The sequence below is a fragment of the Myripristis murdjan genome, chromosome 8, assembly GCF_902150065.1.
Source record: "Myripristis murdjan chromosome 8, fMyrMur1.1, whole genome shotgun sequence".
NCBI lineage: Eukaryota > Metazoa > Chordata > Actinopteri > Holocentriformes > Holocentridae > Myripristis > Myripristis murdjan.
This window is the reverse complement of record NC_043987.1, coordinates 28390315-28415468: the sequence shown is the minus strand read 5'-3', so window position 1 is coordinate 28415468 and position 25154 is coordinate 28390315. Positions and strand designations below refer to the sequence as shown.

Below are 25154 nucleotides of genomic sequence, written 5' to 3'. Positions count from 1 at the left end.
GTGGTAAACGTGGTTTTCTAACTATGGGATCAATGTCATTGAAATCTGAGTCGCCACAGTGACACCCATTTGATGATCTGACATGGATGACCCATATGTTTCCCTGTTGTCTCCTTTGCATCCTTCCTGCTGATCATTTGCACAATACACTCTACGTCAGCAGGCTGTCAGACATGAACAGATTTACCCTACATGCACACACACACACACACACAAACACACACTATGACTTGATTCTCATCCTTGTATGAGTGTGCACATTATGTCACAGGTCAGCGACTTGTAAAGCATGTGTTTGATCTGATTTCTATGCCTGCGATTGCTTTGAGATACAACATGGAGGGGGGAAAAAGGGAAACGCCAACTGCAAGGATATTGTGCCAGATTATAAACTAAGCTTGAAGTAATCTTTTGTTTATTAAATGCTCACAGAAGGCCTTGGATATAATTTGCCATTTGTAATAGGTAATATTGCGGTCAAAGATTTGCGGAGGGGGAGGAGCGAGATGGGGTTGGACAAGCGGCAGAGAGCGAGGAGCGAGAGAGTTCAGATGAAGCAGAGAAAAACCAAGAGGCGCTGGATTGGCGTGGGATTCTATTGTTTTAATGGAAGAGGAGAGAGAATGACTCGTTCAACCGAGGTGGCAGCAGCGCACCCTTAGAGCCGATGGCACGGCGTGTACAGCGCTCTCCTCATTCCCCAAGGAACCTCCAAAACAACAAGATTATGAAGATTTGATATATCTGGGACGGTGGCTACAGGATTAGTTGCCTTTTCATTTCATTTCATCTCGCCCTGGCCTCGACCATGAGGCTAGAGCGCGGTCGGCGGGCTTCCCTGGCGCTCACCCTCAACTTTGTGGCGTTTGCGTTTGCCTTATCAGCGGTGACCACCAGCTACTGGTGTGAGGGCACCAGGAAGGTGGTCAAGCCCCTGTGCACGGGACCGCCGGTGAAGGTCAAGCAGTGGTTCTGCATCCGCTTCAACAGCTCCAACGTCAACGACAGCCGACTGGTCCAGTACATCTTTGAGTCCGGGGAGGAGAAGTTCCTCATGAGGAAGTTCCACACGGGCATATTTTTCTCCTGTGAGCAGGCCGCCGACATGAACGGTGAGACGGCCGGATGATTGTGCCTGTTTGGCGTGAGCTGGGTGTCAAAAAGAGACAGGAAGTGAGGATGGAGGAAGCACTTTTCAATCTGTGGTTTAGCTATAATAATAATAATGATGTAATGTTATTTATTTTCACCTCATGAGATATTGCAGGAGGGTTGCTTTTTAGATGTGGCCGCATAATTAAAAAAAAAATAATAATAAGGTGATAATGGACGATACTTCATGTAAGGGGGGTTACTACAAACACCTATCAATCAATTTAACCAATCGCCCTTTTAGGACAAGTGAGATGTTTTGTGTAGCCTAGCCATGCTAGTGCAAGTCAATGGCAGATTAAAACCTCAGCATTGCATGCAAACCATCCCGTTTTCTCCCATAAGCTGTTTTAATATTCAGAATAAGTAATCAATTCTTCCAGGGATTTGCGTGCAACTTTGAGACAAAGTGTTTGATTCTCTGTTGACTTGCACCGACATATAGGAAGTGAATGTTAGAGGAGGCTGCTGTCATTTTTTCAGAAACAAAAACACAAGAATAAAAGCCTTTTGAATGTCATTATCAGCATCTAAAGATATTAAATTGACCACATATGAAGTTATCACCAACAATAATGGTCAGTGTGACTTTGTATCACTGATGATCCTTACAACACCAGAAATGATGATGATTTGATTATAAATACAAACAAAAATATTCATGCATCTGAGCACGTTTCCGGTATTTTACATGTATTGTACCTCCATTTTTTTAAAACACTGAACAGCTTTACTGCGCTGAAAAAAAAAAAAAAACAATAAATTTTACTTTTTTTTTTATTTCATCACAGGGTTTGACTGCAGAGACTTCTCAGAAATTGCACCTGAACACGAAAGAGGTTGGTGAAATGATGAGAGCATGACATTTGAAAAAAAAAAAAAAGTGACAATATGACATCATTGAAATACTGCAATGTTGAAATTTGGATTTAGAAAAGTCATATCATTCAACTTGTGACAAAGTGTTCATGATGATGTATTCTAGGAGGGAGTGCTCCACTGTAATATGACTGGTTTAAGGGGTAATTCACTAAATTTCAACATTTATTTTAACTCCACTCATATTGAAAGAAAGAAACCACTAAAAAAAAAAAAAAAAAAATGCCCGGAGAAGCTTCCTGTCAGGTTATCTAGTTGTGGAAAGATGATAAAGGTGTAAAATTCAAGTACCATCTTATGCTACAATACTCTGCCTTACAATCTGCTCAAAACAAAATAACACAAAACAACAAAAATACCTCACATTAAGTTGACATGAGCAGCACAAACAAAACTGGAAAATAATTTTAACTGCATAAATAAAAGCAGCTCACAACTTCCCACTGCATCGTTTGACAGTCCAGCTGCTGGTGGTATTAACTTTGTTGAGTTTAGTTTATTGCATCTTTAGGTCTTATTGCAGGTTAGGTTTTTCTATGAGCATATTTTAATATTGGAAATGTTGAGAATATGCTATTTATACAAAGTAGGTCTGTTTTCCAAATGAATCCAAAGATTAATCAAAACGTCCATGATAGAAATTTCTCACTAATTCGGTAAGGGTTGGATAGCACACAAATGCAGCTACTTTTAAAAACTGTTTTGCATAAATCATGATTTTAAAGTGCATTAAAGGTACTCTAATACATAAATTTGACTCTGAGGATTATTCTTGTAAATGAAACTGATGAGTAGCACCGGTGGGGAAAAAAAAAAAAAAACTTGACTGAGCTGAGTTTACACAGCGGTGTTGTCAAATGTACGAAGAGAGGTTGTTGCCACATTTACGGTTGCAGAGAAAACGTCTTTATCTGTGAGCTCGCCGCCGCAGGGATTCATTCTCTGTCCCAGACGGTGAGATATTACATGTCAGGAGCCACTTTCATCTCCCGAGTTGCCGCTGTCCTGTTTTCATAAATCCGTCCGGTCTTGTAGGATCAGGTAGTTCCATCAGGACAGGGCAGATTAGGCCGGGAGGAACCCTCGGCAACAGGTCTGCTCCTGTCCACCCCTCTGATACACATCTGCCTTCACACAAGTGGGATTATTCTCCAGGGACAAGGCATTATGAGGACAACACAACTCATCTCTGTCGCCGTGTCTCTCCCTCCCTCCCTCTCTCTCTCTCTCTCTCTCTGCTCTGCTCCCAGGGGTCCTGTGGTTGTGTATCGTGGCGGAGAGTCTGTACCTCACCCTGCTCTTCACAGGCGGGGCTCTGATGACCCTGGAGCAGTGTCCCTGCTTCAGCGTCATGAACAAGCTGAAGCTCAATGCCTTCGCTGCCTTGTGCACCGCCCTGTCAGGTAACGCTGCGTAGACGAGAGCTTGACACTCTTGAGCTTTAGTTTTTCTTTCAGACTCCGTGGATACTGAGTGATCCTTGCGTGGGTGTAGAAAACTCTGGTTTTGAATAAGAGCAGACGATGCCCACCTCCCCCTGCTGTGATGAAGCTGCTGCACAGCTCAGTGTTGTAGGACAGAGGACGATGGTGGGACTGATTTGGGAACAGATTGGCGTTTTAGTTGTATAATCATTTTTCAGAGGCACAAACAATCTCATTGGCTGGATTGAACCTAAATGGGTGGAGCCCAAAAATAGCTAATTTTTCTAGCTAAACAATGATGACTGAGGTAAAACTGGGCATTAAAATTGAAATGAATGGACATTCTGAGAGCATTTTGCTTTTCTTAATTTGATGTATTTCCTGTTGAAACTGATTATTGGGGTGGGACTTGACACGTTTTTTCCATTTTTGTTCATGTTGCTCTTTATGACATCATCAGTGAAGATGCACCCTTTTCCAGGAAGAGGAAGTGATGAAATTTTGATATAAAAATACCCGAAAAAATCTAAATTTAGCAAATAATTTTGATTTTATTGTTGAACAGTGGTAAGGAAAGAAAGTAAAGAAAATCGGTTGACATATTGAAAAAAAAAAATCAAATTTTGACTTTAATATTATGAAGCCTGTACAGCTGGAACTTTTTTGGCAGCCAGGCTCCAGGCGTAAAGTCCCGTTCATTTCTCTGGTAGACTTTTTAAAAAAATCAGTATTTCAACAACATATAAACATTTTTTAAAACGTGCAAGATACAAGACTGTGTGCAAACTGTATTTAAGATTTAAAAAAAAAAATGAATACTCCTCTCCTCATACCTAAACAACAACACAAAATATCTGACTCGAAATCATCCTAGCAACGACAAACACACACTCGACACCACTCCTGTCACCATGGCAACAACTATCTGATTGGTGGATCTTGTTTAAAGAATTGTTGGCAATGCAGCACCTCCGCATCAGCGTCAGGAATAAACGAAGGGTAATATTTTATAGCCAGTTATTACATTCACTGTGGCAAATGGGAATGGGACTTTTACCTCCAGAACCCGAAAACAAACAAACAAATAAACAAAAAAGTATCTTACCATTCAAGTCCAAACTATTCATATCGGCTACCGAGGCAAGGTAGTTAGCCATTCTCACAAAACCATGAATGCTACTGTTGTGAGTGAAAAAAAAAAAAAAAACAGCGCCGCCTGTTGAGATTTTACTGGACCGCTGAGATTATTTCTGCCCCCAGAGAAGCTCTGTCACCTGGAAAAAGGACTTTTACTCTGAAAGACGACGGCCGCGGTCGGCTGCCACAGACCAGTGAAAGGCGTGAAAGCTTCAATTACAGTGGAATCTTGCCACTTAATCTCAGTGAAAACAATACACTTAAGTACGTTAGCCGACAGATACTAATCTCTAATCTGGATTAATTCATTGGATTGACAGACATGGTGTTTGGAGTAATGGTTGCACGGAAGAAAAAAAAAGCCTAAAGTATTTAAAGTGTGTTTTGTGGATAACACACACACACACACACGTATACATATTTATAGAGAGAGAGAGATGTGAATGTGAAACGCTGTGCATCCTTCAAACTGCTGCACTTTCCAAACAGCTTTGATAACAGCTGCTTATTGTCTGTGTCTGGTTGTGTCGCAGCAGCTCAGTGAGGGAAGCTCAGGCTCAGACTTCCATAAATTTTCTCCTGAAGCATTTGAAATTGTCACAAAAGGGTGAATAATTTCAGTGAACTATAATGCTTTGATTTTGTTCAATGAAATCTGTTCACAAAAAGATATTCTCCTTAAAATCCATACCGAGCAGCGCGGTGGATCCTGCATACATTACCCTGTGATAAAGACATATTTTTATACACAAAATCACTCGCAGCAGCGTCACTGCAGCGGGTCGGGCGGGCTGATGGATGTGAGGGCCGCCGCCCGGGCTGCTGCGCCGCCAGCCAGCCTGAGGAGCAGAGGTCTGTGCAGCGTCCACTCGCTGCCTCGGAGGATTTGCTGGTTTGCGGACTAATCGGATTGGAAGTGGGGCAGCGGTTTTGGGCCATGGCAAGTCCAGCCCAGAGGAGGCCCCCTCCCACCCTATCCCATCCCATCCACTCCCCTATCCCCATCCCCTGAGCCCCATCCCCCCCGTTGTTCAGCGTTAATCCCAAGAAAGCCAGCTGTAGAAAGGCAGACTGTTGGTTGAGAGAGAGCCAGGAGCCGGCAGGGAGAGAAGAGTCATGGATAGCCCTGCTCACCTCGCTGTCGTCTGTCTGTCTGAATGTTGGCTCAGCAAAGCCTGTAGATGAACGTAAGAACATGTTTCAGGGTTTGACTTTCTGTCTTCTGGCTAAATTGCAAAGAAACTGTCATGTCAGTAAATATTTCCTCCTAATTTACAAGAATACGAAGGCCAGCCTGTGTCTGAGGTCGTGGTTACACTTGTCTTTTCTGTGACTTTTGTGTCATATGTGTCAAAGATCGGATATATTCCCACATAGATATATTCCACTATATGTAATTATAAATTCTCCAGATTGTGCCCACATGCTGTCCACACCTCACTGAGATCTGAACTCAATATAAACTACATCGGCTTATGGTCTGGCTTCACTGGTGTGTAACCACGGCCTAAGTTCCACTCATTTATTTCTGCTGCCATGAAGGCACAAACATTAAATGCACACATTATATCTTGATCATAAAACTCCCAGCACCACACTGCAGTTTAATCAAACACCAAACTACACTGTTAAGTGCTAATGGATGAAACACTTGCTGGGGGATTTCATATATTTTCAGTGGCTTACATTTGACTGCACAGTGCTCACGCCGATTTGCTCTTGTTCTCAGGCCTTTGTGGGATGGTGGCCCACATGATGTTCACCACCATATTCCAGCTCGCTGTAGCTATGGGGCCAGAAGACTGGAGGCCCAAGACCTGGGACTACAGCTGGTCTTATGTGTAAGTGCACCTCCTTCATCTTCTATACAAGCAATGCTTCATTCCAAACAGATAAGTGAAGACACACAACAAAATATGCATAAACTAATCACTACCCAGGCTCATTTGATAGGACTTGATCATACTGAGATGCAGTAGAAGATCTCACATGTACAGCAGAATAAGTTGTGGCTTTTATCACACCCATTGCAAACTAGTTCTGACTCTTTTCTCAGCTTAGCGTGGGGCTCCTTCGGCACCTGCATGGGCTCTGCGGTGACGGCGTTGAACAGATACACCAAGACCATCATAGAGTTCAAATACAAGCGGCGCAACATTGAGAAGAACCTGAGGATCAAGCAGAAAATGATGGAGCTGGACCTCCCGGAGCAGATGTGGGATATGTACCTGACTGCTGTGCCCGCTGAAGCCGAGGCGCCGCTAGAGTCGCTGGTCAACGGGCACAAACCACCCAGCGGCACGACCTATGTGATTGAAATGGACGGCGTACCAGATCAGCAAGGGGAGGCGTACTGCTAAAAATGTGGTTGCCGACCCTGACCCCGTAACCCACTGGACCATTTTTAGGGTTGATTTCCTGGACACAGATTAAGTCTTGTCCCTGGATTTAAAATTCTAATACAGGAGAATATTTTTGTTTGTTTGGGTCCTTGCTACACATTAAAATGTGTCTGTGAAACAAGGCTGACAATCTTTTTTCTGGACGCAATATGACCGCTTTGACACAACATGCATTTCATCTCATCCCTCCGGGTGATATTATTTGCTGAGGGAAGGGAAGAGGGTCTTGAAATTCAGCTGTTGTGAGCTGCAGGATTGTAAAGGCTCCTGCTGCAAGACGGACCCTTATGAGCATTTTCAGTTCATGCAATTATTTATTGAATTAGGCTTTGAAGACCTGGGCTGCATCAAAACTTTTGTAACCTACTTTTTAAGAGGGACAATGAGTCTGTACTGATTCAGAAACTCAGCGGATGATAGAAGACATTACAGTTTGAGTACATTCATTGAGTACATTTATAGAGCTATATGCCATAACACTTCCAAAGCTCGCCAAGTGATTAGACTATGCTTGTTGGCAAAAAGTGCATCCTATGTGTCTGGAGCCAAGACCATGACTATGAAAATCATGACTGTTTATTCGGGAACAGATGGGACAAGCTGTTGTCTACAAGCTGTGTCTGTGCTTGTTTTTACCATACAGCTCATATGGAGCTGAGAAGATCAGCCAATACTTGTTGCTATATGGATGATCACTACTTAGCAGGGACAACACATTTCTGTTTGTTTGCAAACACATATCGAAATATGCTTGTGAGAAACTTATTTTTATTTTTCTCACTTTTAACAGAGTAAACAAGCGAAGACACTCCACAATATGTTAACTACATGTGTGCAAGTGTTGGATTTTAATTTTAGAAAACCCAAAAGCCAACGCTGCCCCTGTTCAGAGCTCCTTTCGTAAGACGTTTGGATTCACTCCCTTTTGTCCCAATCGTCTTTGATTCTGCACTTGGTACACATCCAATTTTAAATCAATACTTTACTTTGTACATCTGCTCAGTTTCCTTGGATTTACAGATGTCAGCTTTCATAAGACCTTTCGTAAGACGTTTGGATTCACTCCCTTTTGTCCAAATCATCTTTGATTCTGCACTTGGTACACATCCAATTTTAAATCAATACTTTGTACATCTGCTCAATTTCCCTGGATTTACCGATGTCAGCTTTGATGATTATGACTCTCACCTGATTTGACTGGTTCACACAGGGGTGTGTTGAAGATATTCTAATTTTAGATAACAATCCAACACTGCCAGTCCTGAACCACATTGCAACCCAAGCGAAGACTGCCCATAGTGGAGGAAGACTGACATCTATTGGAAGAGTAAAGTAAGTATGTGACACAGTTCTGAGAATGACTCTGCGCTGGTGAGTTTCCAGAACGACACAGAAATACGTTTTGTGCATCTTTTGATCACGCAGTCTATCACTAAACTTGAGATGTAAATTAAAGCATGATGGTGCTTTTAATGGAATGGTATGCTCACCCAAGCTGATTCCACAAGATGCTTCACAATGGAAGCAAAACACTTATACTGGACAATTCATGCATGGCTTTTTCCAGAACACCTTGTAGAACATGCATATGTTTATAGCATGGGAGGCGCTACTGAGGCTTTAGTCATCTCTTGCTTTACCCAGTAAACAACACTGCCAATCTTTAGTCTCATCTAGTAAATTATGTTTAGGCTGCTTTTATACCAGCCTATTGACATTTGATAGGACTTCAAGCTGAAGAAGTCATAAATTGCTGTGACCTGAGATTGCAGAGCACTGATGTTATAGATCTACAAATATTTCTCGTAGGCAGAGCTGCTCCTTGTGCAGAAAAAATCTAAATGATTGCGTTAAATCTCAATAAAACGCCAGTCTACACCTCAACTAATCCATAGGTGCATCCATCAAAGTTCCCAAAGCAGTGAGATTGCTGTTCTAAGGTTTTTTTTTTTCCTCCAGGCCAGGGGAAACCCTACGGTTTGCTGAGGAAGTGTTTGTCACGATTCTCTGTGAACCCAATAAAGAATCAGTCTTGGATCCTGCACAGCTCACCAGCAGGATCTTTCCCTAAACTCTTGCCAAGGACAAAGTGGACCTGGGCCAAGGGGAAGCAGGCCAGCTACCCCCTCAGGTGCAGAACATGTAGATTCTCCAAACAGAGCTCCACAGAGGACTTACTCTCTCTTCCAGCTCCCATTATTGACCAGTAATGTCTCAAAAAGGGGGCACATCAATCGTCTTGTGGAGGTGATGCAGCAAACCCAATGAGGTGCATGGTCAGCAACTACTTTAACCCCATTTTCTCCCACAGAAATGAAAACATGCAAGTCAAAGTCATGAATACTCCCATTAGACAAGTCAAAGACATTATACATTATTCCGATGCCCTACATTTGGACAGCAGAATCACTATCCATGACAAATGGCCTCCAAATGTGGAAGTCAGATAGCTAAATCTCTTATCTAATATCATGTTGACATGCAGTCTGGAGCTGGACCGGTGACATACAGGTTTCAAACTGACCCATATTCATGCCTTGATGAAGATTCAGTTCAAAACGCTGACATTGTCACAATAAAAAAATGTGGTGTGCAACCCATTTTGCCATTTGTTTGAGAAAGTTTTACCACACAGTGAACATCCAAAGAGAGCCTTGATTGCATCAGCCTCAAGGTGCCCATAGCATGTGCCAGTCCACTAGCAGATGTTCTTCAATCCCTATTAAACCCATGCCTGAGGCAGGATAGAGAGCTCCCATGTTCCCCACCGCACAGCCTGGAAGCACTTTGCACATAATGGAGACATTGGAAAGCCTGGTCCTCCAGCACTTCAGACCCATTGTAAATACTAGCCTGACCTGACTCTTCCCATTTGAAATATGCATAGGTGTGGATGGCGCTGTCATTTACCAACTCCATGGGGCTTATTCCCAGCTGGAGAGGCTAGGAAACAATGAGAACCATGTTTGATTTCTGCAGAACCCATTCACAAGGCTCCCACTCTGTGTCAAATGTAAAATTTCATTGACTTTCCAGGACTAAAATGCTGAATTTCAATATTTTTCAGCATTCAAAACACAGGATTCAGAGGTCATGTTAAAGTTTATTATTGCTTCATACTCTATGAGCAATGTACTCAATGTCTTATTTTCAGGTACAATGAAGGATGTGAACATAATGTGAATGGATAATAAATGTTGGGTGATTAGTTTCTGAATTTTTGAACTGAGGCTGAAAGCAAGAATCATGAAGTGAATCCCACACTCTGTCTCAAACTCACAACTAGAACCTCATCAGATCAGACGTTTCCATCCTCTCGGGATCGTCCACACGTCCAAACAACAGGGGAAATTGAGGCTGACAAAATACCTTGACATTCCATGGCTTGTTCCAAGAAATTAACTTCACTACATTCCCTGTCTGGACCTAAGCTAGACTTTAAAATGCCATGACTTTTGATTATTTAGGGTCCAGCAGGCTGCAGTTGTTCACCGTTAGAGCAGTGTGTGCCTGCAGAGTCTGAGGATCAGCATTAGCCACCAAGGAATGGCCGGTGGATGCAGTAAAGATTGAGAAACGGTTAAAATGTCTGGCTTTGCTGTTGGACTGAACCTGGGCAACAGCAGCAGGGACGATTAGGACTAAACTCCATCTGCAACACCACCTCCCACCTCCGCTACGATAAGCTGCTGTAGCTAAGGAGCATCTTCAGCCTCTGCGTCATCAGCACCCCGACCTGCAACACGGAGCGTCTTGGGGACTCTTTTGTGCTTCTACTCTTCAGACTCACGGATACTTCCTGCCTGAACCGCCTCAGCCAATTAGACGATGGCTGAGGTAGGAGGCCTCAATTGACTCTGTATAAAACTGCTTTTTGCATTCCTGCGCACCAGACAAGTCCATTTCTGAGCTGACATATTTGCCCACCTACACATATTTTTGCACATTCAATCTCTGCTCATGACTCAGCATATATTTCTGGAAATTTTTCTGCGTTTATGTGATGTCCATCTATAAGCATGTCCTGATTGTTATGGCGAGAACCTGCTGTGCGTTGTCACTTTTTATATTATTCCTCCATCTTGAGTACTTGATAAGGTGAACAAATTAATTCTGTACACATTATCTTTTTCATACGTTCTATAATAAATGTCCACTTAAAATGTTGCTAAGGGCTGGAATTAACAATTGCTTATTTTATTCTTCACTGTACCTTTATTTTTAAGATGCAGAGATCCAGTTTTCCATTGGGGCATCATTAGTTTTATCTCTGCCTAACAGGACCAACTGCACACTAATCCACTGACAGCAGTTTGCTCAAACAAGAAATTATGTTTTAATTATCAACAAACAAATCAAGAAAAAAAAAAAAAAAGCCATATAATGGCTAACATAATTATTCTTTCCGTGAATGTTACTTGGCAGCTGATGTGCAGATATTAAAAACAAACATATGGCATGAAACAGCTTGCAATATGGTCTTGATGACATATAAATATTCCAATATCAGGTTGAACAGACATCATGAAGAGCTAGTGGATCTACTTATTGAATTGTGAGTATTCATGAAGCATTACTAAAATATCATAGACATGATTTTAAAAATGCAGTTTGATGAAAAACAGTTCAGAAAAAACATCCTAAAAATCAGTCTTATACATCTTGTAGCATCATCATCTTCAACTCCAAAATTACATAAGAACATCTTGAGTTTAAATCAATCAGTCACTTTAAATCATCAGTCTGCAGATAACAGCTTCCTCATTTCAAGCATATTTTACACATATCTTCCATTTGGCCCGTACACATGAGGTTTTTGGTTGACTTGAGGTAATGTAATTAAGTTTTGTTGCTGTCTCTAAACACACTCAGGTGATGACCAGGTCTTTATAACCCAGCTGTGGGTTTTCTTCAATGTATTTCTTAATGTACCAGCAAGAAACACGAGCCTTGAGGTTTTCATCAACCAGAAAGTCCATAGCAGCCTGTAAAAGGAAAATGAGAAAAGGTCACAGTCATACAACTTTAAAATGAGGAAAAATTTAAACTTGATGCGTATCATATCACTGATAAATTGAAGCAGTTTATCTGATATCATGTTAGGTGTGAATCAATATCTTCACAGTATCCTGAGCAGTTGTACACTAAGACATTTTTAAGACATTAGTATGGCTTGCTTGACCTATAGCCACCTTATGTATTTTAACATGTCTGAGGACAGTGTGAACTATGACTAAACAGACATATTTATTATAATTTGTTAGATGCAGGTCGTCAAACTCATTTAGGAGGGGCACTGATAAACTTTTTTTTAAAACCTGACTGTGGCTTCCTAATGCATTTCAATGGATTCCAAACGACAAGATCAAATTTGGTCTTATTAGGTTTAATTATGGCAGTAAATATCATGCTCGGTCAAACCCAGTTAAGGCCCTTATTTCTCACCTTCGACAGCACGGCAGCGACACCTCGGCCCCTGAACGACTCGGGGACATTGGTTGACATTAGATCCACCTCCTTCTCCCCGGTGAACCTGTAGCGCAGCACCGCACATTCACCGAGCCCTGCGGAGAGAGGACAGCGCTCAACCAAGTCCGAGAGCGGCGCGCCAGGCTCCATTCAAAAATCCGGCGATTGAATATCTCCCTGCTTGGTGGCAAAAATACAAAACGGAGGGGAACAAGACTTGAAACCTTTTAATCACTGAGCTTCAGGCGTAAATTCGGCATGCAAAAAATCCACCAATCACGACTTTACTTCATGGAAATCTCATTTTTTTGTAAGTGGTTCTCGGTGCACCCAACCGCTCTATGGAGTGTATTTTGATGGTGTTTTAACAAGCAAGTCAGTGTTTAGGTGGATTTTATGTATGCCGAATTGGAGAGTGGCTCTTATAATTTCATATTGGACTCTCTCATTGGAAAGGAATTAAGCTCAATCGGAGAAAAATCGCTTCAATGTACAACAGGCCGTGAATTGGCGCCGACCTCCGGTTGCAGTTCCCCCCCGCATGAGGAACGCCCTCCGCGGCCATGTGCTTACCGGCTCCGCTGCCCAGACTGACGGTGAAGCGCCGGTTCTCTCGGTCATGTCTCACCGTTACACCGCCGCTGGAGGTCACAGCACTGAAGGCACCAGGAAAGCATCTAAACTGGCGAATGGATTTCAGTGCTGTGAGACTGGGAACTAGTTTAAAAGCCATTTAAAAAGTAAAAGTAGCCCTCATACAACACTACCTAGATAACTCCATGTAGACTGAGTGGAAGTAATAAAAGATGACCTGTAGGGGGCGCCAGTGTATTGCACTTTGTACAGCAAAGCACACATAATGAAATGACCTTTCTGTGACCGCTATTCAAGACAAGGGCAAACTAGAACATGTAAAAATGTTCAGCAACTCCTGCCAGCCTTTAAAAAGTCCACATTTACCATCAACATTGCTTAACATTGTTTTTTTCCACGGTGTCCAAAGCAGAAGTCAGTTTTCATCATGTTACACTAACTACCACAGGTCCAGTTACAGCACAACTCTCCATATTGTGTACAGTGATATAAATATACACATAATCCATTCTTAAACTGCAACACCTACTGAGACTGGATTTGGACTGAAGCCAGAGTCTCAAAGAAATCCTTTTCACCAAATCTACAAAAAAACAAACAAACAAACAAACAAACAAAAAAAAATCCGTGGAAAAAACACTGCAATACCACTCATTCAGTCTGATTACATTCATACTCTGCAGTTTGACCTAATTTTCCTTCAAACTCCACGGGATATACAGCTGAATAGAAAATGTAGCCCACTCTTATAACAAACTGTATTGTGAACAGGACCGTTAATAACATCATCTCAGCCTTATTTCCAGTTTTGCAAAGTTATGTTTGTCTGTAGTAAATCTTCAGCTCTGAGTTGCAATCCAACAGTGGCTATTTGTAGTGTATGCTTCAGTTAATAGTCACAGAGAATAGTAATAGTAATACAGTTGCTTAACTTTGCTTCGCTACCCTGCCATGTGCCTATATTAAGCCCATCGTGACGTGAAAATAAAGCTAATTTAATCCTTCTTACAGGTAAGATTAATACCTAAATATATTATATCTTGGAAGAAAAAAAACACTCCCCCATCCTGCCTCACATTGTAGTATAAACATGTGGAAAAGTGGCCACAACGCTGATTTAACACTGAATAATATAAAGAAACATTATTCTTGATGGAGAAATCATGCACAACTGTGATAATGACTTTTTTCCTCCACCAGAATATATTAATCCCAGATGATGTTTAGAACCACAGGTGACATTTTTTCCTGGCACTTACAGCCAATTACAGGGCACATTTTCTAGATGTTATGCAACCTTTAAAAAAAAGTCGGTGAGATGTAATTTTACTCCTATCTCTCGGTTTCAGACTAATTTACAAGATTTCAAGTGTTACATAATAGTCTTTGTCTGCTATTTAATGTTATATCCACAGAAGATTCAGCAACACAGTCCAAAGAATTCATCCGTTGAATTTATTTTGAACATTTTAACCAAAACCTGATGAAAAATTAAATCAGCATAATATGAATATTAGGTCCACAAGGCTTGCATGGAGAAAGACCAATTAGAAACAAAATTTCCTCATTGTCAAACCTTTCTCTCCTTTCTGTTTTTGCCATTTTCTTCCAATTTCCACACATTTATTTCACTTCCAACAGAGCCCATAAACCTCACTTGAAGAGTTATTACAGCGCAGGCCTATTTATGGCAACACTACATCTTCTCAAAAGCAGCGGCGTTCTTCACTCCGGCGGCCATCACGGCAAAGAAGACATTGGGGAAGAAGGATCTGGCGTAGATGGCCACCTTGGGGAGCGAGGGAGCGATCACCACCTCTTTCCTCTTATTGCTCAGAGTCTTGACGATCTCAGCGACCGCCTCGTCTGGGGACACGCCAAGAGGTTTCTGACTGTACAAAACTGGAAGTCAAGAGGAGGGAGAAGCAAGAAGTGAGACAAGCAAGACCACATTTGTAAGTAAAGTCACCTGAAACACGTCTACCCACCTTATTGGTGAAATAGACCTTTATGATGTACATTTATCTTATATAATATGGTAAGTAAAGTTTGTAGGATGATTATATCAGTATTCTGGTAATAAAGCTGTTGTCATTATTGGTAATTTGTTGGTTGTGCTTGACAATAACCACTCAGTTTGTGTAGTTTAAACGCATTGCACAATAAACGTAAGAGAGTGTGGTGTTTCTTATGTAAAAAAAAAAAAAAAAATGTTCAATAGCATCTAAAAAGCATTTATTTCAACGATATAAGAATAAAAACAGTCCCAATTCATTTCACAGCACTGGACACCTACGAGAGCACCTTCGACAAATACAAAAGCCAACAAAAGTGCACAATATCCATTTAATATTTTATGCTGTGTAATGGAAGAGAGCAACACTCTGTCTGGTTTCATCTGACTGCACTCACGTGACCAGATGGACTTAGAGGAGGCTGCCTTTCCCGACGCCGAGCTGCTGATGAAGGTGTGGCTGATGGTGCTGACGGAGATGCCGTACTCCTCCACCTCAGCTCTCAGGCAGTCGAAGAAGGCCTGCACGGCGTGTTTAGAGGCCGCATCTGCAACGCACAGCCATCACAGCTCCTGAGTGTCATTTGTTGTTAAAGACATGACACGTGGCATCATGAACACACGGAGTTAAAGACATTAGGGTGATCAAACAGTGAACAAATGAGATCACTGGCACCTTCTGTTGGCCTCCACGCTGCGTTTTACATTGTGTGATTCTGGGTCAGGTTTTGCGGGAAGTCTGCAAAACTGTAATTGAGTCCTGTCCTTTTGTGCTAGATCTGGCAAAAAAGTAACGTCAGCAACTAAAGTTTCGGGACTGAGAAGGTTTGACACCTGCATTTTTTTTCACTGAAAAGGTGTCAGTGCAGGCTCAGCTAATATCCTGCAACTAATGCCCTGGAGCAGAGCTAATGCCAATCGTGGTCTTATTTGTCTTGGTCTTGGAGAAATTACACCATGGTATGACAGTTCACTCTGAAATAATTTACTGATGTTTAATGTGGTGCGTGCAACATCTCAAAAATGAATTCAAAACTTGACTTCGTCTTTCAGGTCCATAGATCCATCAAACCCACAGCTGATTCTCCAAGATCCTCTGGGCATTGCTGGGACATGGTTCTGCACCGATCCACAGCTGCACATATGCACAAATGCTGCACATTATGTAGCTCCACGCTGTGCTTGCATCTCCCCTGCTCCACATGCAGACAACTGAGGGACTTCCCCATGGTGCAGCATGGGAATCGCTGGTTGTATATCGTCTGATATCACCAGCAGGCCAATCTCGGTATACTTAACCTGCCTACAAAATGATTAAACTCACATGTCGTACGGAAGGGCACAGTCAGTTTTCCTTGGATGCTGTTGACCAGGAGCAGGTGTCCGGTCCTCCTAGAGATCATGGAGGGCAGCACACCTGAAACAGAAACGTACAGCATATTGCGAAGAACCAGAACAAAACAAATACGATAGAACCACGCAGCTCTACATCACCGTCATCCTACAACATTCAGACACTTTTAAGAGATTTCTGCCCCCCTAGAAAGCCAAAGCTTATTGTTGTTTATGTCCACCTTTGGCCAGTGTGGCAGGTCCAAAGTAGTTGTTGTCCATTAGTAACTTGTCCATCTCCAGGGACACACTTTGAGCAGGTGCCTTGACCTTCAGACTGCTGTTGAGGATGAGAATATCCAGGCAGCCATAGCACTCCAAGATCTCTGCAATCACCTCGGGCATGCTGTCCATATCACCAAAATCCAGGAGCACCAGTTTAGGGGGAAATGTCTGGGGAAGAGAAACAGCAAAGGGACGATGAGAAGTGGTGCAGTTCCTAGAGCTGGCTTCAGTCCATCCTTGGACCAACCAGTCGGTTCACTGACTCACTGCATGAATCACTGTGATCTTTTTTTTTCAAGGGTGGTGTACTTACTTTAGTGGGGTCTGAGGCGCTTGCCAAATCATCAGCGAGTCCCTCAAGTTTCTCCCAACTTTTCCCACACAGGATCAGCCTCGCTCCTCCTTTGTGAAACACACTTGCACATTCTGCATCGAAGAATGAAAATGAGACAGAAATGAAATGAAAATGAAGCGTATTTCATTGCATTTCATACAGTCTTTTTCTGCTGAAGAATAAACAATAAGCTACCTTTTCCAAGTCCAGATAAGGCATCAGTTATTACCACCACCTTGTTGCGAACTGAGGTTTTGGACAAGAGACCGACAACCATGCCGTAGAGGTAGAAAAGCCCAGCTGTGATTACAACCACACATGGCACCAGGAGAACCGTGGTGGTCACCGCCGGGTCCATCTCCTTGGGGATTTCCTACAAACACACATGATTTGTATATTTCATCTGCACCACTTTTAATCATCACACTAAAAATCACAAAGAGTAAAACCATGGAAGGCCGATGGGGCCAAAGCGGTCTTGCAAAATACTTGTCAACACAGCTATTTATTGCCTCTTAACAGGATCTAAAAATACAACTTGAAGCAGCACTTTCGCCCATGTCATTGAGCGTTCAAGCACTTCAGCCGGTGATGTTGCTTGCAACTGTATTTCTTGACATAGACTTGATCACACGGTATGTCAGCACTTGAGCATATTTCAGAGCGTGATAAAATGCTATGTTATATTAATGAGCAAGTGATGTGAAGTTAGGCACCGCAGGTTTATGTCATATGGAGGGCCGATGGGCCATGCTATGTAAAGAAATGCAGTTATAAGCAACATCACTGACTGAAGCGCTTGAGGAGGTGATGACCTGGGCAGAAGTGCCACGTCGATGCATAAATAGCTGCGCTGGAACGTGTTTTGCAATGCAGTTTGTGCCTTCCATATAAAACAAACCCTATAAACACTGTTTGTAAGTGCCACCATGAAGGTTAGGGTTTGCTCAAGAGCAATGTTATTTTTTCTTTTTCTTTTATTTATTTATTTATTTTTTAAAATTTAATTGTCAAAGTATGTTCAAGTAGGTGAACATACTTCTGGATGGAAAATGCACTCCTGAGGATGCAGGTGAGATGGGATGGTTTTCAAAGACCATCTAGTGTCTATTGTGATTTAAAAGGAGCATTTCATACCCCAGGGGTTTCCGGCTCTGATACATTGGAATCCAAGTGACCTTCTACAGCCATTTTTTTTTTTTTTTTTTTTTTGTATCTAGTTATACTCTTACCACTCTGAAATGAAAACAGAAAAGACATTTTTTTAACCATGCTCTTCTTTCAAAGACAAGACAGGCTGTGGCACAAGGGGTTTTAAAGTCTTCACATGGGATTTGTGTCTCGTTTGAGTAGCTTATAAGAAACTAATGCCAAAGTCATGAATGAATAAGCTTTCCACAATCAGTCAGTATTTGAGTCTCTTTCATGATATGCTTCAAAACAAAATCTTTCCTTCCCATAAAACATTCCCTCTTGGCAACCATTTGAGAATCCTAGTGTTTTTTTTTTTTTTTTTTTTTTTTGTCATCAGTGCTGGTAGTTTCATGCACTAGTTTTGGGAACTGTAGGATAACCCTTTGGCGACAGTTTACCATGCCAAGTACCATGTGTTTGTCCAAGAAGGGACATCTAAATATAAACTGACCTAGAAATAGATACTGTATCGCTCACAAAAGCTCAATGTCATCGAGAACTATTAGTATTATTCCCCCTATAAAATCAACAGATTCAAAACCACAATGAAAAAAAAAAACAATGCAAAAACAGTTCACCGTTCATGTGTCTGCTGTGAAATAAAAATGATCATACAGAATCCCACATTTGTAGCACAGTCCTGTCGCTGCAGCGCTTGCAGTGCTCCAGTGTGACGTTTGGGTGGAGTAATGGCAGCAGTTCATGTCCACCACCTGAGCCTGAGTCTGATGCAGATAATGAAAGAATGAATTAGCCGCCACCACTTACTGCTTGAGTTTCTCCGGCCTCTGGTGGTATTCCGTACTCTCAGATAATTCCCCTCATGAGGAGCCGGAGCTGCAAGCCTCAGCTCATTCAAACAGCGCCTCTGACAGCCAGCGTTCCTACTCCAGCAATACTTTGGGATTTGAGATCTTTTAATAGCAGCGCAGCTGTGTCACTTGTTTTCTATGTATGTTGTCAACATGTTATGTTTGGAATGACAGGCCAGGCCGAGGGGAGGGGGGCGGCGGACGGTGTCCTGTTGCCTGAGCCGGGCTTTCTGTAGGTCCCAGTTAATTCCTTATGATGCATCACAAAGAAAGGATCATGCATGTATGCACGCATGCACGAACATGGACACACACACACACACACACACACACACACACACACACACACACACACACACACATTGTGTATTTTCAATTTTTATTTTTTGCACATTAAAATAAATCACAAGAATTGTAAACTTGTCTCAGTTAGTTGCATCTCTCCCCCTCTCTCTCTCTCTCTCTCTCTCTCTCTCTCTCTCTCTCTCTCTCTCTCTCTCTCTCTCCACCTATATGTATATATGTGAATATGTGTTTATATTTCTTTTCTTAATGAACAACTTTGTCATTATGCTTCATCTATAGTGTGTGTGTGTGTGTGTGTGTGTGTGTGTGTGTGTGTGTGTGTGTGTGTGTGTGTGTGTGTGTGTGTGTGGCGCGCGACTCACTCGAAAATTCTGGCCGAATCAAGCTACACGAAGTGAGACACACTAACACCAGAAGAAAATGGATATTTCCTTCAAAGTAAAAGCCCAAAACATGCAAATCCTTGCAAGCGGCTCCGGATATTTGCCATTTTTCATGGACCTGTAGCATTAAATGTAATGTAATGTAAATGTTAGTTAAAAAAAAAAAAAAAAAAAAAACTCAAGTGCGGTGCTTTAAAATTGATTTTTGTAGTCTAATAATGCATTTCTATGGTGTTTCTGATCAACTCAGCATCAGGGAAGATTTTGATACTCTTCCTAATTGTCTGGTATAAATCTGATGTTTCCATATATCCTTTTATATTGGTGCATCTTGCAAAGAGGATGTATTACCATTTTTGTTCTTTAATAATTTGTCAGTATATTTTATGTGAAAGGACACTTACAAAAAATACCAACGGCACTTTAATTTAGCCCAGATTTAAACAAGTCCTTCGTTTTCACTCATTGAACATTTTTTTTTATTATTATTATTATTTGATAGTTCAAACCGGAAGATTTTAATTTATCTATGTAACTTGACGATTTTGCCACGGTTAGAAATTTGGTTCTCACTGCACTGATACGGCAAGACAGTCTGCCTCTTAGCTGCCTCGGCATTAGCCCGATCTGGAGTCATTTAATTAACACGTAAAGGCAGCTGCTGATATGTCGGATTTCGAGGAATTTGAGAAACAGCTGAGCGAAAATCGTCAGGGTGAGTGTACCGCTCTGCGCTCCGGCTCGGCTCGCAGGCTAGCTTGCTACGTAGCTCCCCGTGTTATCCTGGGCTATTCCTGCACATCTTGACCAGCGCTCTACCGGGGAATTTTTTCCAGGCTATGACTTCGTCTGCTTGCCCGTTTCATGTCAGTAGCAATGGCCGGGGCAGTGTCACGGTGAGGACCGCAGCCCGTCTCCAGCCACAGCCGAGCCTGCGTCGCTAATTCCCAGTGAGCGCAGAGGGACCGTGGTTGACGGCTGGGAGCCCCGCTACCTGCCGTTCCCCTGCGCGGAGAGGAGCCTGTGCCAGACTCCATTAAAAAATCCGTCAATGTGTCGCGGTCTGGCATATCGGTAAAAACATATACGTGATAAAACATAATTTAATGGATAATCCGAATCTTTACGCCCCACTCTTCAATTCGGCGTTCATTGAACACAACAAACAGTGTTTATTTAACATATTTTCTGCATTTGACACCGGTTTGTCAGGTGATGCTGACAATCCTCCAGCAAAATAAACACATTTTAAAAGTTGACCCTTGCTGGAGATAGCGCCGCTGGGTGAATCAGAGTGATGCCGAAGTGCTGGGTGCATTTTATTGACGGGCTGTGAGAATGTCCCACCGGAGATTAATGTTTACAAGCAGGCAGGGCCGTGTTGAACTGTCAAATTTGTGAATGAAGTGCGACTTGAGAGAGAGAGAGGGACGGACTTGAACGTACCGCGGTTTGGATAATGGTAGTTAATATAGATAGGATTGACAGCATCACATCCAAAAATGCCATTGACCCATCGCTCTTTCTCCCTCTCTCTCTCCGGCTGCACAGAGAGAGAGAAAGAGAGGCACAAGAAGAGAAGCCGCAGTGGATCTCCGGGCCGAGGCGACAAACATCGCAGCTGGAGCAAAGACAGGACCAGCCGCAGCCGGGAGAAGCGAAGCCGCAGCAGAGACAGGAAGAGCCGCGACCGGAGGAGCTCCTCCCGGGACCACAAGAAGCACAGGTCGGTGTGTTAAAGCAGCCTTCAGCGGTGCAGCCCGACAAGACACACTGCTGCAGAGAACTGTATGCAAAGTTAGGAAGGATCTTTATGCAAAAAAAGTACACCAGTCTTAGCAGCCTGAACAGCAAAGTTGGGCTGCAGACAGTCGAGACAGCCTCTCACTCCTCCCATTAGAACTCTGTAAATTTGTCATATTTGCCTAAATTAATTCTGATGTGAGGAATGGACACTTACATGCCAAAAAGACATCACAGACTTGAGGGGAAAACCTCAAAAACACACAGATCCCTCAGCTATGCCAGCGGGTTTATCATTACAAATGCATGCTGTACAGCTGAGTTTTGTTCAAACCCACTGTAAAAACTTGCTTGCTATTGGCTGGGTTGCACACTGAGCTTCTACATCGGCATATCAGTCAAAATATGAGGACCAGAGGAGAGCCTTTCAATACTTATTCTCTTCTTTAATAAAGTTGATTGTTGTACAGATGGTCGTGATGATGATTCAACAGCTACAAACAAATTAGAGCAATAATAAATCACCAACAATATAGGAATGAATCTATTGAAATACTTGTTTTTCAGCATATAAATAACCAGCATGAACTCACTCATATAATGCATCGAGATGAACAATCAACAGGAAATTTGCAGCTCCACAACCAGGCAGCATGCTTCAACAACAGTGGAAAGAGGCAGAGCAATGCCTGATTGAAGCTTTTAACACCTCAGGTGAGGTCTGTTTGGCTGATGTGTGTGGGTCCCGCCTACCAATACCTGGGCAGGTGGGAGGATTTTCTACAGCCGCCCCTCAAATATGGTGACATATTTGATAATTACCTTAGTCTTTACCAGACTGAGTGGGTTCAGGATCCGTTATTGGGGGGAGGGGTATTAATCTTGCAACAGGCCTAATGTACAGTTTCCCTTTGATGTTCACTTCCACAGTACGGATACGCCCATCCTCACTGGGAATAAGGCGAGTTACCTTCCCAATAGGCCAGAGTCCTCTGGGCAGCTGTGGGTCTACCATCATTACTACATCCGACACCGTTAGGCTGATCTTGTCCCTTTGCCATTTCTGGCGGGTTTGAAGGCTGGGTAAATAGTCTTTTATAAAGCGATTCCAGAAGTGGTCTGCGAGGACCTGGCTGTGTCTCCATCTTCTCCTACCAACAAGATCTGAGTCACCATACACTGCTTGGGGGAGGGAGGCATCCCGCCGCCCCATAAGGAGCAAATTTGGGGTCACAGGGTCAGGATCAGCCAGGTCCGATGACACATACCCCAGAGGTTTCGAGTTGAGAATGCCTTCTATTTCTATCAGAACAGTGTTTAGTACCTCCTCTGTAACGGTTTGTGCCCCCAGTGTCACTCGTAATGCTGTTTTAATAGATCTCACCTCTCTCTCCCATGAGCCTCCAAAGTGGGGAGCATTTGGAGGGTTGAACCTGAAGTGGATCTTCCTTTTACCCAGCTGCTCCTTCAATACTGGATTCAATGCCTCAAAAGCATCACTGAGTTCCTTCGCTCCTCCTTTGAAGTTTGTCCCACAATCTGATAAAAGTTCGAAGGGCTGACCTCGGCGTGCTGTAAAACGTCGCAGGGCCATAAGAAAACTATCTGTGTCAAGGCTTGTTAAGATTTCTATATGGAGGCAGTGGGTTGTAAGACATTTGAACAGAAGCCCCCATCTTTTATCTGTTTTGCGACCCAGCTTTATGAGCAATGGACCAAAACAGTCCATCCCCGTAGACCAGAATGGAGGCTGGGTCAAACGGACCCGGGGAGGGGGCAGGTCTGCCATTTTGGGAATAATGGGTTTAGCTCGCCATTTCCTGCATTCTGTACAAGTCCATTGATGCTGCTTAATAGCTTGTCGGCCTCGAAGAATCCAATATGAACGTCTGATCTCTGCAAAAACTCTCTCGGGACCGGGATGGAGAAGGCGGATATCATAGTCCTTGATTATTAGACGGGTTATTGGATGTTTAGGATCCAGGACAATAGGGTACATTGTTCCTGGTTCAAGTTGTTCTGCCATTCGCAGTCTGCCTCCTACTTGGATAAGATTTAACTTGTGCACAAACTGTGGAGAGAGGGAAGAGAGGCGACTATTTACAGGAAGTTCTCTACCTGACTTTAGGGCATGGAAATCCTCTGGGAAGCTTTCTGATTGAGCTTTTGAAACAAGAAGTATTTCAACTTCAGCCTGGGTGTAAGAAGGGATTCCAGCAGGGCTGTGTTTGGCAGTATCCTGAAGGCTTTGGTGGGTTGCCTCAACAAGGTCTTGCCAAGTAGTGAACCGACTCGGGTCTGGTAGATCTGAGGGCGTGTTGATATGTGTGAGGCCACAAAACATGGACTTCCTTAGGTCCGGAACTGGAACCTGAGTGTGTGGTGGAACAGGCCATTGATTAGGAGGTTTAACAAGGAATGCTGGGCCTCTGTTCCATCTGCATAGTTCTGTCAACTCCATTAGTCTCTTGCCTCTGGTGATATCGTCAGCAGGATTGTGACATGTGTCGACATAACGCCACTGGTCAGGGGAGGTTAGATCAAGGATTTCTGTGATGCGGTTAGCAACAAACACTTTATACCTACAGGACTCTGACTGTAGCCAAGTCAGGACTACAGTGGAATCTGACCAGAGCACAGTTTTGTCAATAGGGATTGTTAACTCACTCTTCAACAGCTGTGCCAGTTGTGCTCCTGTCAGGGCAGCCGACAGCTCAAGGCGAGGGATTGTTAGCTGTTTTTTGGGAGCTACCCGAGATCTAGCCATAACAAATGTAACATGAGTCCCCCCTTGCTCATCCTCCATTCTCAAATAGGCTACAGAGCCATATGCTCTTTCAGAGGCATCACAAAATATATGCAACTGTCTTTTCTTTACAGAACAAGGTACTCTGGATTCATACCATCTGGGATACTGGATGCTGGCCAAGTGGGGGAGCTCGTTTTCCCACTCCTTCCATGCTTGCTGAAGTTCACCTGGGGGTATGGGTTCATCCCACTCCCTTCTTTTCATCCAGAGCTGTTGGAGGAGGACTTTAGCTCTGGTGGTGTAAGGGATTATATATCCAATGGGATCGTACTGAGTGGCAAGTACTTTGTATACATTCCTCATGGTTAAAACATTATACACTACTGGCCTATGCTTGTACCCCAGGGCATCAGATGGAAAGTGCCAACTTAACCCTAAAGTGCCCTCTGTTGGTTCGATCCTGTCATGGCTCAGCCAACGTTCTGTGCTGTCAGACTGGGCCTCAGAGGGTAAATGGTCTACAACAGACTGGATGTTACTGGCCCACTGCCTGATGTCGAAGCCCCCAGTGGATAACACATCCCTCAACTTGATAACCAGTTCCTTTGCCTCGTGAGGGCATGGAAGGGAATGCAGACAGTTGTCAACATAGAAAGACTGGTTGACTATGGCTGTGACCTCGGGGTTGTGCTCTTGATATTCCTGTGCATGTCTTTGTACAGCATAAATCGCACAGCAGGGGCTACAGGTGGTGCCAAATGGCAGTACTTGCCACTCATACACATCAGGAGGGTCCTGCCTTTTTAGGTCACGCCACAGGAATCTTAGCAGTGGTCTGTCTTCTGGGAGGAGTCTTATTTGGTGAAACATGGATTTAATGTCCCCACTGATTGCCACTCGGTGTTGTCGAAAGCGGAGCAACACACCTAGCAGTGATGGGCCTAA

General features: G+C 43.1%; 4 protein-coding genes across 5 annotated transcripts in view; 2 read left to right on the top strand and 2 right to left on the bottom strand.

Annotated features, from left to right (window-relative positions):
- Nucleotides 1-707: 707 nt before the first annotated feature.
- LOC115364054 (germ cell-specific gene 1-like protein) lies at nucleotides 708-7081 on the top strand. Its single transcript, XM_030058468.1, has 5 exons — nucleotides 708-1112; nucleotides 1944-1991; nucleotides 3282-3434; nucleotides 6322-6433; nucleotides 6649-7081. The coding sequence occupies exons 1-5, from the start codon at nucleotides 809-811 to the stop codon at nucleotides 6950-6952; spliced, it is 921 nt and encodes a 306-aa protein (XP_029914328.1). The 5' UTR covers nucleotides 708-808; the 3' UTR covers nucleotides 6953-7081.
- Nucleotides 7082-11363: 4282 nt separating this feature from the next.
- On the bottom strand, nucleotides 11364-13267 carry LOC115364021 (protein NATD1-like). The gene is made up of 3 exons (XM_030058428.1): nucleotides 13037-13267; nucleotides 12440-12558; nucleotides 11364-11979 (listed from the first exon to the last, which is right to left on the bottom strand). The coding sequence occupies exons 1-3, from the start codon at nucleotides 13194-13196 to the stop codon at nucleotides 11863-11865; spliced, it is 396 nt and encodes a 131-aa protein (XP_029914288.1). The 5' UTR covers nucleotides 13197-13267; the 3' UTR covers nucleotides 11364-11862.
- Nucleotides 13268-14641: 1374 nt separating this feature from the next.
- Nucleotides 14642-22123, bottom strand: dhrs7ca (dehydrogenase/reductase (SDR family) member 7Ca). The gene is made up of 7 exons (XM_030058631.1): nucleotides 22054-22123; nucleotides 17218-17395; nucleotides 17002-17114; nucleotides 16646-16856; nucleotides 16396-16488; nucleotides 15470-15619; nucleotides 14642-14959 (listed from the first exon to the last, which is right to left on the bottom strand). Exons 2-7 carry the CDS (start codon nucleotides 17378-17380, stop codon nucleotides 14754-14756), a joined length of 936 nt encoding a protein of 311 aa, XP_029914491.1. The 5' UTR covers nucleotides 17381-17395; nucleotides 22054-22123; the 3' UTR covers nucleotides 14642-14753.
- Nucleotides 20275-25154, top strand: part of LOC115364172 (splicing factor U2AF 65 kDa subunit-like) — a 22973-nt gene continuing 18093 nt past the window's right edge. For both annotated transcript variants that reach the window (XM_030058630.1, XM_030058629.1), the window contains exons 1-2: nucleotides 20275-20432; nucleotides 21269-21443. In XM_030058630.1, the coding sequence (XP_029914490.1) occupies nucleotides 20384-20432; nucleotides 21269-21443 (224 nt within the window). In that variant the 5' untranslated portion in view covers nucleotides 20275-20383. The remainder of the gene's footprint in view (nucleotides 20433-21268; nucleotides 21444-25154) is intronic.